This window comes from Malaclemys terrapin, chromosome 7 (assembly GCF_027887155.1).
Source record: "Malaclemys terrapin pileata isolate rMalTer1 chromosome 7, rMalTer1.hap1, whole genome shotgun sequence".
Taxonomy (NCBI): Eukaryota; Metazoa; Chordata; order Testudines; family Emydidae; genus Malaclemys; species Malaclemys terrapin.
In genome coordinates this window covers 64,194,891-64,211,067 of record NC_071511.1, presented here as the reverse complement: position 1 = coordinate 64,211,067, position 16,177 = coordinate 64,194,891, and the positions used below count along the sequence as shown (strand labels likewise).

The 16,177-nt window shown below is 42.9% G+C and overlaps 1 protein-coding gene across 5 annotated transcripts in view; it reads left to right on the top strand.

Moving 5' to 3' along the window:
• The window catches only part of LOC128840783 (dual specificity phosphatase 29-like), an 87,041-nt gene that overhangs the window by 25,294 nt on the left and 45,570 nt on the right, over window positions 1-16,177 (top strand). The window contains exon 4 of one of the 5 annotated variants that reach the window (XM_054035192.1): window positions 6,652-10,786. The exons of 3 other annotated variants lie outside the window; for them this stretch is intronic. In XM_054035192.1, the coding sequence (XP_053891167.1) occupies window positions 6,652-6,872 (221 nt within the window). In that variant the 3' untranslated portion in view covers window positions 6,873-10,786. Of the gene's footprint in view, window positions 1-6,651; window positions 10,787-16,177 lie in introns of those variants that run through there. One more of the 5 variants, XM_054035190.1, reaches the window with a different exon arrangement.

Here is a 16,177-nt window from a genome sequence, read left to right as displayed (position 1 = left end):
TCATTTTAAGGTTTTTTTAAAAGGGGTGACAGAGTTTGATACGTATCCGAACACGATGTTCTGGAAGCACAATTCCCCGAGCTACAGTAACTCAGCAGCTCAGTATCCAGGGCCTGCACAGGAAAAAAAAAGGAGGGATGGGTGTGTTATCCAAATAGCCGCATTTATTTACAAGTAGTGATACACAGCAACGTAGATGTACCAGGTAACACGAGGGCCATTCGTTTGAAAGTCAGGATATACCATGGTATTTTTGTTTGATGGAGAAACTGTTTGGTAGAACTGCCACTTAATTATGACTAGTTAGTTCCACACAGCTTTTTAGAAGGTATTTTTATTAACGTGTTCATCCAGGAGGACACTGAGTCACATTTCAGTATATATGACGCACACACATACATACTGTTTTTTTTTAAGCTGTGAATCAAATATTTTATCTTTAGAATTACACTTGAGGCCAGATTCTGTTCTGTTACACCACTGTAAATCCAGAGTAATGTCACTGAAATCAGAGTTACTCCAGATTTATGCTAGTGTTACTGAGCAGGAGACATTCCCAGCGGGATAGGGTTGGTTTTGTTTGATTTCAGTGGGAACTCTATTGTATCTTTAAAGGGGAACTGTTGTCTTAGTTATTGGACACCCTTGGCCTCCTTTCCACCAATACTATTCTGGAGTATTGGTAAGTTACGGAGCCCCCATCACCCTCAATGTGCAACCTCTTAAGTCTTGACTGTGATAGAGAGCAGGTGTCCAGAGGTTGCTGCTGTAGCCAGGCCATGAGAACACTATTTAATGAGGTGCCACCATTCCAGCTTCTTTGGCTTGTGCCCTGCTTGAAAACCAGCCACTCCATACCTGCATGGCCCTATGGCACACAGTCAGTACAACCGTTGGTTTCAATTGACAATGTAACTACCACAGTAGTTTAAGAATCCCCATTCATGGGTCAGCAAGTGAGATGAGTCTCCTCCAAGCAAGCTAATCCATGCAGCCAGAAATGTTTCTGGCTGATCCTTTACTGAACTTATTTGCTTCAGATAGGAGAAGGCGCTAGGGGAGAGAACGACACCATGAATATCAATTTCGCTCCTTTGCATGGGAATGCATACAATTTGCATTTTTTCAGACTATAACTAAATGCGAATGCAAATCTGCAGTTTTTGATAAAGTCTGCAAAAGGAGAAAAATAATCTGTGGACATAGATCAGAGAAGTCCATGGAAAATTATTAGACTAACTGCATGCGGAGAGAAAGGTTTGCAAATACAGGATTTTCTTTTTATTGATCTGTGCACATATTTTAAACAAGCAGATGAAAACCATCAATTAACTCATTGAAATTACGGGTGTTCAGAAAAGACCATTCTTCTAACATTGTGCTCATGCAAATACAAAAGTTGGTCTCCCCTTAAGGGAGGCAGAGTGGCCCAGCGACTTAACAAGGATTTTCCTCCTTGAATCTGTGGCAGGCTCATTAGGCATGTCACTTAACCTCCCACTTTCCCCACCTGATCACAATTCTTGGCCACATCTGTGAGCACTTTCAAACCCTCAGATAAAAGGTACTATATAGGATAAGGGCTTGTCTACACAGTGCAGCAAAGTGCGCTAGAGGGGGTGATTTCTAAAGCGCATCAATGTGTTGCATACTAACTGTCCTGTGTACACCCTGCTGGCATGAACCAAAAGTTCTCTTGGGTGCATTAATATATTATATTAATAAAATCCCTCTAGTGAGCATTGCTGTGCCGTGTAGATTAGCTCTACATTGGAAGTAGGCCTTTGCTATTGTTCAGCTGATAGTAAAGACACAATTGGTTCTGCCCATGGCTTTATGGTAGTGGGTAAAATGAAACAAGTGATGAGAAAAACAAGGGTAAGCTAGAAGATTCACAGATGCATAGAATAGACCAGATCCTCAGCTGTTGTACATTGGTGTTATTCCACTGAAGTCAATGGGGCGAGGCCCATTTACACTGGCTGAAGAGCTGGTTCACAGTTTTAACCCAAATTAACTCAGTCCTATGAGGAAGCAAAGGCTAGTTCAAGGCATTTAGCTCAGTTAATGATGGGTAACAAAAAGGACAATCAGATCTTATGTGCTGTAATGTCTAATTTGTTAAACAACATTCAATTTTCCAACTTGAATTTGGCCAACAAAGTTGAATTTGCAAAATTCATCCCTGGTGGAAACCCTGTGAAGTCAGCGGAGTTACATCAGGAATGAATCTGAGATAATAGCCATATTCCGTTGTTAGAAAGAAAGTGTTATTGTTCTATGCAAATCCCAGCCAGATGACAGATCTTCGTCCATCCATGCCATGTCTGGCTTTCTGCTGACTCTACTCTGCGAATGAGGACCTGGAGCATGGATACCAGACGCCAAGGTGTCTTTGCTAGCTGCTTCCCTGCTGGAGGTAATATTCTGCCATCAAGAGTGCTCACGTCTGCCATCCAGAACATACCAATTTCAGGATCGATTCAGTAAAACAAGTGCAATACATCACAGTGAGTTCAGATTGCACTTGCCCCATTTATATCAACTGCTATCAGACAAGGATCACAGCCTGTAAGAAGAGCTAAATAGCAACATGGCTTTTTTTTCCTTACTCAAGTTTAACATTCATTTGTTTGCTGCAAAACAATCACATAGTAAATTAAAATCCTCTTTCAGGTAAGGTAAGTTCCAATGGTGGAATCTTTGGGGGTGCATGAGGAGGAAAAAAAACATAGCTTGGTCTCCAGATCCCAGATTAAATGTGGAGACCGACAGGGGTGCTGGAACAATTTGTATAGTGGGGGGGGCTGAGAGCCATTGAACCAAACTGTAAACCTTGTATATAATGGAAACCACTTCAAGCCAGGGGGTGCGGAAACATCCCTAGTTCCAGCACCTATGGAGACTGGGCATACTTGAGATGGAAGAGTCATTGAGTGAGAATAAATATGGAACCCAACATTTAAAAAAAACCCATATTTGCTTTGCTGATTGCAGTCTCACACTCCAAGGGCTTGTCTGTACAGCAAGCTAGTGTGTGGCAAGCGAGGGGGTGCATCTACAACCGCCGCAAGCTAATTCGCCATGTGGACCCTGCTATCATGCACAAAAAGTTCCATACAGGAAATTTTAGTCAAAGTCAAAGCACTTTATGGAACTTTCAGTGCATGGTGGCAGGATCTACACAACGCAGCAAGCTAGTGCACTGTAGATTTACACGCCTGGCTTGCCGCTCACTAATTTGCCATGTACACAAGCCCAAAGCCAACAAATGGAGTTCTGCCTGACAAGTCTGACCTGAACCAAGTACTCAGAACAGTCTTCTATTTTAACCATGCTGAATTTCAGGGACAGTTTGGATTCAGATCCGATCTAGTCTATGGATCTAGTGCTGGGTCAGATCCATATCAGTAGGACCTTCTTTTCTGGATGTAGCTCAAACCCTGGACATTTTAAATATTATTATTTCTAGAGCTTCATAAATATGTACAGTGTTTTTCAGACACAAAAGAAAGTGTCCCTGGCTTCTTCCAAGAACATCCTTTCTTCCAAGATTTCCACCATTTGGGGCTGGGGTATGTAAGAACTTCTGGAGTCTCCCAGTGCCACTAATTTATGTTTGACCTTGTGCAAGCAACTTAGGCTTGGATTTTAAAGAAACCAATGGGAGATAGGCACCTGATTCTATTTAATTTTAACAGGAGTTGTGTGCTTAACTCCTTTAGTCTCCTTTGAAAATCCCAGTCCAAACTTATCTGGGTCTCAACTGTCTCCTCTGTAAAACGAGGAGAGCAATGCAAAACCTATCTACTTACCAGGGGTATTGTGAGGATTAACGGTTGCATAGAACTTTGAAAATGAAGCACTCTGAAGTGCAAGGAATTATCTTTTAAAGGCCATTTCCCATACTCACAGCACATATTGGCCTATTTTGCAAATATACTCCCATTGACTTCAATGGAACTACTCATGGTGTAAAATACAATTCAACATGAGAAAGGGGATCCTTATTTGTCTCACAATAATTTCTGAAATCTGTATATGAAAAGGAAAAATGATAACACAAGCAGCAGCTGATTTTTTTTAATTGCAAGATCAATAATAAGAGATTTTAAAAAAAGTTTTAAAGCCTGGTCAATATCTGCTCTCAACAGAGGGGAGTTTGTACTACTTCCTTGTAGTCTATATTTGTCCTTTGCTTTCTATTGAAGACATGTCTATATTTAGGGCAGGGCTCAGGTTTCTTATGCCAGGATAGTGAAAGGTGACGGTCTCATCAGATACAGGCCATTGTGGAATTAAACCTTTTCTGACCCTGCTGACAAGAAGAGGTTTTAAACCACATGCTCGCTCATTCTCTGAGCATGTGACTATGAGATCGTCATGAGTCAAAATTGCAACTGTTGCTATAAACTCCTTAAATAAAAGCAGTGTCACAAAAGCAATGAAATATGAGATGAAAACCAATGCACAGAGTACAAGGTATTAACAGCCAGGGAGACAGGCACAGCAAACAAGTTTCTTTGGCTGGACAGATTGACATAATCCACACAGGGGTATCTTTGGCCTGCTCTCCACTAGAAAATTAAGTTGACTTAAATAGGTCACTTGGATACGTGACAAATCCACACCCGAGCATTGTAACTAAGCCAACCTAACCTTCAGCGTAGACAGTGCCAGGTCGACCTAGCTAGTACCTCTCTGGGAGGTGGATTACCTATGCCAATGGGAAAACGCCTCCCGTCGGCACAGGTAGCGTCTACTCTGAAGCACTTCAGTGGCGCAGCTATCGCATTTCAAGTGTAGAAAAGTCCTTTTTTCCTGATCCCTGATAATAGAGAAGCTAACATGCTGTTAGAATGAACAAACCAAGGACAAACCCTGACAAGCTGTAGGCTCTACAATGTCCACATCATCAAACACCCCTGCATTTTAAAGGCTTACAATAACCACAATAGTTGTATTCTGCCTCCAAGGGACAACAAAATGGGATATTTTCTGCCCCATTGGGATCAGTTGTTCTCACGTTCTTCTGGACATAAGTTGTAACGTATTCTAATAGTATCTAGCTGAGCTGGATGAATAGCATTTGGTAAGCAGGAAATTTGATGGATTAGTGGCCTTTGAAAAATGAGTTTCTATAAAACTCACATTCCCTATTTGGGCTGGATCCTGAATAGTGGTGAGTGCTGAGTGGTACTCCCACTAGTTTGAATGGAGGAGAAGAGAACTCAAGTACAGAACAGCTGTGGAAAGTGAACTACCCAATCGTACCTAGAGAGGGTCTCTCCAGGGCAGAATGGTGACACACTGCAGGATTTGCTATACTGCTCTTCCCATAGTTTGCACATTACTGAAATCAGTGGCATACTCAAGATAGTCAATTATCCATTTTTAAAGTTACCTGCTAGTAAAGAACAAAGTGGATGTCATAGGGATAGCAGCAATTGCTAAGCCCTTGTTGTAAAAGGAAAAAGCAAAGAAAATCATATTCAAATGAGTGCAGACAGACTATTCAAATGTTAGGCTACTTTCCTCAAAGAAAAATGCCAATTAGGACTTAATTTTCACTCTCAGCTTGAAGAGATGTCAGCACCTCTGAAAAGTCTTCCCCTTTGTGTTGCAGGCAGATAAATAGAGCAGGTAGAACAATGGGGAAATTTTGCAAAATTTGTTCACTTTTTTGTTGGAAATTTTGAAATTCAGAGTTTTTCAGCCAGTTCTACTAGATAATACTGCACCTTTCTATACCCGCTTTCATGGAAAGACTCTCTGCCCACATTTTACAGGCAGAACTGTGAGCCAAAGAGCTTTGCAGAAGGATAAGTATCGTTCCCACTGCTATGGATGAGGGAACCCAAACACAGAGGGACGAAGGGCTGGATTGGTACCTTGCAGTTCGTCATGAGAGCAGGGACCAAATGGTAACTCAGGCACAGATCAGTCCCTACTCCCTCCTTGTTTCATGATAGAAGTAAGCTGTTCCAGCCCTTCTTCTGGCATGCGTCCCTTCCCCCTTCATGTTAGCTTAGCTCCACTGGCTGGTTCATTGGGGGAGGATCCACCATCACTCTGTACCCACTTGCACAGGAGGGTGAGTAGGGTCTGACAATGCGGGGTCAGGCACAGGTCCTTACACCTCCTTACTCCCCTATCTGCATGTGCATCTGGAGCGATGAATGACTTGCCAAAATAAACAAAATAGAACCTCAGAGGACATGTCTACACTGCACCTAGGACCACAGACTTGCACTAGCAGGGCTCGTGCTAGCCTGCTAAAAATAACCATGTAGATGTTGTGGATCAGGTTGAAACTCAGGCTCTGAAGCCTTAGCGGCTGGGGGTGACATTCAGAGCCCGAGCCTCAATGTCAAAGTGCCATCTACTCAGGTATTTTGAGCGCACTAGCATGAGTCTGGGAACCCGGGCTGGGCGGTTTGCTCTCAGATGCAATGTAGACATACCCTGAGTTTGTCTGTGCTCAACCATCAGACTACATTCCCTCACAGATGATGTACCATGCCTGGTCTGATCATGAAAGTCTAGATGCTCCTGTCTGCAGCAGTAGCCCAGCCAAGCTCAGGCTGGATGAACTCCATCAGCAGATACGGTGTAAAATAGTGACACCTGCTCTCTCTCTTTTATTTTCAGGCAGAGTATTAGTTCACTGTGCAATGGGGATCAGCCGATCAGCAACGCTTGTACTTGCTTTCTTAATGATCTGTGAAAACAAGACCCTTGTTGATGCAATTCAGGCTGTGTGTAAACATCGAGGGGTCTGTCCCAACTCTGGCTTCCTCAAGCAGCTTCAGGAACTAGACATGCGATTAGCGAGGGAGAAAGGAAGAGGAATAGATCCCCTCAGACTTTAGATGGGGGGACATCTTCTGATTATAGACCAAGAGATACAGGTTGCCTCCAGGAAGATTATACTTCTGGCAAGACAGATGAACCCGGACTATGCTGTAGTTGCCTGGAGAAATCCATATGGAGCGAGCAGGGAGAGTTTGAGAGTTTGAAATTTCACCTCCTGCAGAAATACAAGCCAGATCCTCAGCTGGCGCCTGTCAATGTCGTTCCACTGGACTTATGCCAATTCATACCAGCTGACCATCTGGCTCCTTCATTGGATCCCCTCCCTCCCCAGCAAGCCTTAGTGGACTCGTTGGAACCCCAACAAGCCCTTGTAGGTTAGTTGGGGTCCCTCACAACTACCCCACACTCTCAGACCCTTATAATGATCAACAGATATGTGAGGTCCCAGGGATGTGCTGGAAGCTGATGCTCAGCTGTGAAATCACTAACACAACACAGTTAGAGCCCACAGCCACGTTCTGAGCACTGCTATTTTATATAGAAACAATCATAGCTTCCATTTCCATTGGCTTTTAATCCCAGTGTCTCAAAATACTTGGCAAATAATTGGTTCAAGCCTCACAACCCCTCCGTGAGGTAGGTAATTAATGTTAGCCCCATTTTACATATGGGGAAATTGAGGCCCAAAGATGTTAAGCAAACTGCCCCACTGATGCACTGCAAATCTGTAACAATGCCAGGAGAGGAATCCAGATCACTTGGCGTATAGTGCCATGGTCTATTCAGATTCCCCATCTTTCCCTTTGAAAACGGAACGCTAACCTCATGTCAGAGCAAAATCGAACAATGCACCTACCAAATCCAATGCAGCAGCTCTGTATTCAGATTTCCCTTTTACGTCCAATTGACCACATTCTATCTCATAAACAACTGGAAGGAGATATTTACTTCGATGCAATTACAGCCCCATGCAGCGCATTGGCAAGTGCAAATAATATAGAATTTCCACTCGACGGCAGATTAATTTGGTGTGATGTTTTCCCTCGAGAGTTCTTAAAGGCTTGCAGTAGTGAAAGTGTCATGCAGCTTGTATTTTTAGTACTGTGGATTCTGAGCAGGAATAGAGGGCTGTGCCTGAACTGCTGGGTTTTTAAACCGCCATGCAGTAACGTTTTTACTGAGCGCAGCACCCTTCCTGTGTGTGTCTCAGAGTAATATGAAAACGAGACTTCCCTGCAGAGCTGGTGGCTAAATTCAGGTGATGTTTTCTTTTTCATAAGCACTAGTAAGCCCTTGCCACCGATGCTAATTATTTGTATCCTCAAAGGAGTCAGGTGATAGCAAGGTTGATTTAGTCTCCACTGTTAAGATAGGACAGCTGGAAGAGGATTGATCCACTGGGGAATGGAGAAAGTGGCTGGGAGGGAGGTCACAGTTAATGATGGGGAGAGGGGGAGAAAATCACTGTTGTATTACAACTTTTCAAGGAAAAGCTCTAGGGATCATTTTAGGGATGTTTAGTAACCTGTGTTGTACAGGAGGTCAGGCTAGAGGATCACAGTGGTCCCTTCTAGCCTGGGAATCTATGACTCTAAGGTCTAAGTGGCCCGCTTATTGGCAGTCTCAGCAAAGAGGCCAAGCATTTCAACAAGCATGGAAGCTGAACTACTCTCTCACTGTTGGAGGTGGTCCCCCTCCATGTCAGGGGCAGGGCGTATTGATGGGGCAGTGTGGGGAATCTTGTGTTGTCACTGCCCGGCCTGTACCTGTTTTGTGGATAGAAGCCTTCACTCTCCACAGCTGTCAACCGGACACCTTTCCTGAGCACCGGACTCACTTTAACTCGGTCTGTACGGTACGGTAGGGCATTTCTGGGCAATCCTAGCAGAGTGCAGGTGATGTTAGAAAGGCACAAGTCCAAAGGGTCAATGCATTTATCCAGAACAGAAATGTCATAACCCCCATAAATTCCATGCCCCTCCATGATTACACAGTGGAATTAAAACAAAACCGCCAATGAGCAAATGTGTTATTGACATGTGCCTCGCATTATAACAGGGGAACTTGGACTGCAACCCAGTCAGTGCTGTGACAAGGAAACATGATCAGATTCCTCAGCGGGCTCAAATTCTTATCCCCAGACAGCTCTCCACCAACAACAGCAGCTCATGTTCAACAGCACCCAGCAATGCAACACAAGCAGTAAACCTCACAATAGCAATGGCAGGACTCCCATGACCGCCCCAAGTCACCGCAGGCCCAGCAGCATTAATTGAACTAGCTGATGAGGATAATAATATGTAACTTCTTCATGGTGGTGTTGTGAGGCTAAGTTCATGTGTGCAAAGCACTTTGAGTTGCTGGGATGAAAGGTGTCACAAAAAGTCCTGCTAGGGCAGGTGTCACCATACCATGTAGTCTTTTAGATTCTCTCTTAGCATGCAAGCAAGTGTTGACTCACGGGCAGGCGTGCTGTGCTGTTAGCTGTTCTGGTTATGTACAGAGTTTTTGCATAGAGGCAGCTTTGGGTGAGAGGGAGCTGTGTGAGCAGCAGGAGACTGAATCTGGGGCTCTGATTAGAGTCAATTCCTGAAGCAGAGCAGGCACTGGAGTTGGGCTAAGATATCTGGAAGAAGGGGTTGCCTGTATGCTGTTTGACCATCTCAAGTCAGGACCGGTGCACGTGTGTAAATAAAGCAAGTTACACTCAGACTATAACCAGACTCTGCATCACTGATTTAGCCTCTGTAGGGAAGCTGACCTGCAAGATCTCAGAAATCTCCAACCACTTGAAAGGTTACATCAGGGGCAGCAGCACAATTTATTATTACTAGATAACATTCAAAGCATACACACAGGGTTGATCCACCCTTCTCTTGGGAGAGGGACCCAGAGAACTAAAAGAGGCCAAACGGCAGGAGCTGAAAGTGAACCAATAGCACCTCACTGAGAAGAGAAAGATAAGGAAAGCTTTCCCCCTCCCACAGTGGTCAGGCTGGCTCCCAGATACTCCCCTTGAGTCATCCCATTTTGCCATAACTTCCAGGTGCTGGTGAGCAGGTAGTCCCTCTCCATCCTTTCTTTGAACTTGGTTACATCTCTTCACAGTTCCCCCTTACCTTCCCCTCCTGCAGGTATTTTTATGGATATAATAGGTGCTTGCCCGCCTGTTGAACACGTGCCGTAGCTATGAAAGCATCTACTAAAATAAAGGCTTTGGCACAGGTGCATCTTGGAATTAATAAGTAATCATAACCTTTGACCCACATGCGTTACACACACTGGTGGCTTCTTCCCACCAAGCTTAGTTACCACGCAGGAATCTCTTAAAGCGCACTTAGCATCAGACAAAAATCAAAGAGGCATTAGGGGGTGGTTCCATATTTATTCTCACTCAATAGCTTCCAGATCCCATGTGCAAAGCTTGCTCACTGAGATGGCTTTTCAAGCTGCCAGCTCTGCGAAACCAACTTGGGAATCTGAGAAATCCAGCTGTTATTTCTACCACTGCAATTCTCACCAGTAACAAGGAGTCTGATACCGGAACTTAGCTGGCAATTTTGCTGATCATGCACCAGGAGAATAGAATCCCACTCACTCTGCCATAGGTGTACTGACTCTGCAGTGTCAGTTCTAGTAAAACTTGTCTGCAAGTGTACTAATTACTACTTGTGAGAAACACAGGCAGCAGATACTATAGGCTGAGTAAGGTGGTAGCATTTTTCTGTCCATAATGGCAAGTGCAGAGCTAATCATAGCAGATACATGTATGTTCCCTCATAAGCATTCTCTTCTTCCCACCCATATTTTACATGGCACTATATGAGCACTAAGGATGATTTCATCAACATCTATTCATCTTAGGTGCTTATATGACCCCCCACTACCGTTACTGCGGTATATGAGCCTTGCAATCTGCAATGCATTTTTCCTCAAAATCCCTCTGAGAAAGGGAAGTACTGTTATTCCCATTGTACAGAGGGGGAACAGTGGCACAGAGAGGCTAAGTGACTTGTCCAAGGTCACACGGGTCTTGGATAGAGCAGGGAATTGAGTACCAGTCTCCGCAGTCCTATAGCAGCTCCCCAACCACTGGACCATCTTTTCTCCCCTTCTGAAGATATATTAACAATCTCTCTGGCTCTCCCTCCCAGACATATGTTAATGATAGTAATTATAGAGAACGTTGCAGCAGACATGTCTGTGCTGCATTATTCCTTCTTTGTTTTTGCACTTGGGGTTTTATTTGTAAAAGAAAAGAGAGACTATAAATCTGTCCTGTGAAGAGCTAAGGGAGGAGAGGCTACTGACTCCAAATAGTAACATGAAAGGAGCAAGGATAGTGGCTTTTGCACCAGCGGTGATTTCCCAAAGAACAATTAAGGGCATTGCACAGATGTACACCATCTGGGGAGATGAATATGTGAATGAGACAGCCATGACAGCTATGGTCTCATCATACCCTGGGGGCACTAATTTATACCATCTCTCCAGAACTACAGATGCAAAACTTGCAGACATATCTCCACTGCTACAATGATAAATATGCACCCATACACCTTTCAAGATCCAGGGGTCCTACACATGCCTATCACAGCATGTGGTGTATCTCAGCCAGTGCATCAAATGCCCCAACAAACAACTATGAGAAACCAGGCAATCACTACACTCTCAAAAGAACTCATACAGAAAAAAGATAAAAGATATATCCATATCTGACCTGTCAGTTCTCCTCCTCAAAGGAAACCTGCACAACACCTTCAAAAAGGCAAGCCTGGGAATTAAATTCATAACTCTGCTGGACACTCAAAAAAAAAAAAAAAAAAAAAAAAGGACTTAACAGAGACATGGATTCTCTGGCTCATTTACAACAATTTATAACTCAGCATACATACTGCCTACTAATGCTTAACTGCCCACTTGATTTTAAGTGATTTCCTACAACATGTGTGAACCCCTTATGCTTAACGTGTCCCACCTTGTAATTAGCTTGGAGACCCCAGTAACCTTCTCCAGACTGAGGAAGAGGTCTGTGAAGGTCGAAAGCTTGTGCCTTCTACCAACAGAAGTTGGTCCAATAAAAGATATTATCCGACCTCCCTTGTCTCTCTCACAGCCTTGGACCAACCTGGCTACAAGAACAGGGCAAACATCCATCTCTCTAGGATAGTTTCAGTGCAGTTATGGGAAGAACCACCCCTATATCGGGTTTTTCTTTGTACATGGTGTGGTTGCTTTTGCTGTTTCTCTTGTGCAAACAGCCTGGGCCCTTGCACCAGAACATGTCATACTACTAAAACATTAAACATGACCAAGGTCTGTAATGCCTCAGCATGGGAAGGACCCACAGAGCAGGCTTAATTTGAGCACTTCCACCAGTGTAACTCTTCGGCATGCAACTTGCAATAAAAAGATACATTTGCTCTTTGAGTATAGTACCCTAAAAACACAACACCCATGAGCAATGATGGACTAAGATCCATTTAACAAATAGAACTCCCACCTCTGCATCTGTATCGAACATATTGCTCTGGTTTAACAAAGGGAACCCTGCTATCAGAGTGCTATCCATATGGAGTCAGGGTGACTTTTCTTCTGTTTGACAGATCTAACAGCCTGTATCCAGATCTGAGTTGCATTGTGCTCCCACCTGCCCTTCCAGGATTTTAAAGCATGATAAAGCTCATTTCCCTACTGTTAATTTGCCCCTGTTGTTGCTTTTCATTCCATGTGTACCAGAGATAGCTCTGCTTTCGAGGAATGCCTAGCTACCCCATGCTTTGGTATGAAGAGCTTATATGCAGGATACTTCCATCCTTTGAAAGATCACTTGAGATTTGTTCACAGTTAGGAATGTACATACATCTATTGGAATCATGTTAAGCTGGAGTCTTGGTCCCAATAGGCTTTGGACAGTAAAACTTCCTTCTAACTTCTCCGGTTTCACTGCACCTTATGGACCAGATCCTCAGCTGGTATAAATGAGTGTAGTTCCACTGAATTTGCTATTTGCAATGCACAAGAAGTTTTATTAGTTCTACAGAACCCAGAAACAATTATGCATTTTCTTGAGTACCACCTACTGAAACTGTCTCATTTAATTAACTATTTTTAATTTTACACACACACACACACACACACACACACACACACACACATACACACACACACACACACCTCTATTTTATAGAGCTCTCCTGTAAAAATGCTAATTTATACTCACTGTGAAACTGGTCCTACATCTCCTTTCGCTTGTGACACCACAACACTTTTCTGCTATCATCTGTACCTAGAACAGTCACATTCCTTCAGTTTTCCAAGCAGTCTCATTCTCTTCCTTTCCCCCTACAAATCTCACTTCTTTTAGAAGATGGCCATTGGCAGAAGGGACTAGTGGCTTTAACAGACACGGGCCTGCTTCAACAAAGTTTCCACGTTACCCCAGCTTGAAGCTATGCATTGACTGCTGGGCTCATATTTGAGTCCATACTACCCCTACCAAATCCTTGCCTGCATTTCCAGGCTCTGCTTCAGTTTTCAGGCACTAGGAAGATGTGGTTTCAGGCAGGGAAGACAGAACTAACAGAAAGAAAATAAAAACTATTGATTAAATATTTATAATCAAATTGGCATATAAAGATGACAAATTAAATGCATTCACAGATTTCAAATCTGTTCTCAGAGAAATTACTCGGGAGATGAAACACCTCTCTCCAATACAAGCCCCCAAGGAAAAATATAAATATTCCCATAATAATAAAAATTGAAAATCTGCAAAGCAAAAATCCAACCAAGATTCAATTCATATTTCTCCACAGCTGATTTAAAAGATATTTCCTAACTAGTGCCCAAAGTAGCCTGCCTCTGTAAGAGAAGTGTGAGTCTCCAGTGGACAAAATCTGCCACACATTACCCACCTTTGACAGGTCCTGATCCTGTAAGGTGCTTAGCATTCTCCATACCCACTGAAACCAAGGGATCTTCAGGTCACTCAGGAGGCACTTAGCACCATAGAGAATCAGCCCTGGGGTGGGAGCACACAAGTTCTAAGACTCCACAGAGACAGAATCTTGATTCCTGCTGGGGTTCTTAGCTATTCATGCTGTACCGTATGTAAATCAATACTTCGGTGGATAAAAGCTAGAGCGGAGTTAACACATATTCAGATTCAACATAAGTGTTTACTCAAATAAAAAGCTGAACTTGCTTCAGCTGTGTTTGCTGTCTTTTGGCACTTGCTCCCCATTAATATTTGAGCAAATGAGCTTGATTCCAAGACTGCTCACTGATGCGGCCAGTTTTAAGTAAACATTAGCAGGCAGCATTCTTTTAACTCATACATAGCAGTATTCTCACTGGAAAACTAATTATAAGAGCTACACCTATCCTGTCAGAGAACAGAGGCAGTACCATGTGACCTACACGTCCAATCCAATGAAAGCTAACCAAAATACATCTCCAATGTGTTGATATCGAATATCTTCAACAAGCCAATAGTGAACAATCTACAGACCAAAATTATTGACCAAATTATTTTCTAAGAATATTTCCTGGATAGCAATCATGTTCGCAAGAAACCATTAGAGGAAGAGGAGGCTTGGAATTTTTAAATGAAAAATGTCAAAGTCAACAATTTTTCATAAAGTTGTTAAAAAAACCACAGCAATTTTTTGATGAAAATCACCTTTCTTAAAAAAAAAAAATCCTGACCAGTTCTAGCTACAAATTATTTGTTCAGCTCTAGTGACAACTGACTGTTACTAGAATTATTCTGATACACTGTACAAGAGAACATCTGTTTCCACTCTGACTCCTTTAACTTTCAGATGTGAATAACAAAAGCTTATTGTCATGCCATGTCTTCCATCTCCAGTTGGCAACAGCCTCATGATTATGAAGTTATTGTTATGCTGGATGTTCTGTTTGTCAGTTTATATTTTCCTTTGGTATCTATTTTTAGGTGCTCATTAGCATTCTGAGGGCCCTCTCCTATAAATCTTAAACCTTTATAGCACATCTTGACAATTCATCTCATGGAGCCAACAACCTCCAAGGAAAGGAAACCCAAACCACTTCCCCCCACTTAACTGAATAAGATTCATACTCATGTCTTTTAAACTTCAAACTCAACATTTTCCCATCTGCTCTTTAGACACCACAGCCCTTTTGTGCTACCAATATTTTATTCTCCATTCATAACTCTTTATTTCCCCCCAGAGGTTTCCAGATGCTTTTTAGTCTGCTACACTCATGGAAGGTTTGGATTTTAAGGTCACTTTTCTCCCACTGCACCCAACCTTCAGAAAAAAATTACTGAGGTGGCTGAATGGCCATTACTCCCGCACAACAGTTAGCTAGCGAAGTCCAACGGCCACCAATTGTTCTTAATGCAATGTTTATCCTTCCAGAGTGACTAGCCAACACCACAGACTATCTACATTATTTTTAAAAATTTCTTTCATTTACTTTTCACTATTTACGCTGTTTGTTGACTTCCATTTCCGTCAGCTTGGAGAAGGATGGAAAAAAAGTTTCAACTGAACAATTTCAACAGCTATTGGCTGTGCATTGTTGAGGCACCAGCACTGCTGACATCACAGTACAGGGAGAATTCCAAAAGGCTTTGCTCTGTAAATGAACTCTGAACTGCTCCGGGATCATCTGGAGTGGATGACCTGATGGTAATGCTATGTATGGCTCTGCGGCAACTCATCTAAAGCTACCTGTCTCTATTGGCAGTCATACATCTGGATCCCCTGTTCATAATAATGATGATCAGGATTGTGGTGCTCAGCGGTGCTTCCTCCATCCTGCCTGACAGCAATTTGAGAAAGTGCTGGTCTGCTAAAAATCAGAAGAATTATAGGATACCAGGAAAGGAATCATGGGAGTTGTTCCAGGTGGCATCCAGAGTTCCATGTGGTATCCCACGATCCACCACAAGAAAAACCAAGCAAGCGGCAGAACATGGTATATCGGGCCAGAACACAGAGTGGTTATTTAAAAAAAAAAACACAGGGCTGCCTAGTCAGTGTCTCACAAAAGAATTAGATTAAGCCAGCATAAACAACATGGTGTGGACACACTGTTTAAGTGTAGTTATACTGGTAAAGTTATAGTGGGAAAACCTATATTGGAAAAAACATTCCCATCTAGACAAACCTCAAGGCAGATGGGCAGAATCCCTTGCTGTGCCTTTGTATTAACACTTAATTTTAACTGAAGATGAGCGTGAGCCACAAAATTCAGATCTTAATCCAGATTTCAAACACCCTGAACACTGAGGTTCTTTGGACCCGGGGATTTTGATTCAGTCTACTCTGGTAACAGCAGCAAATTGAAAACATTGATCTGGAATCAA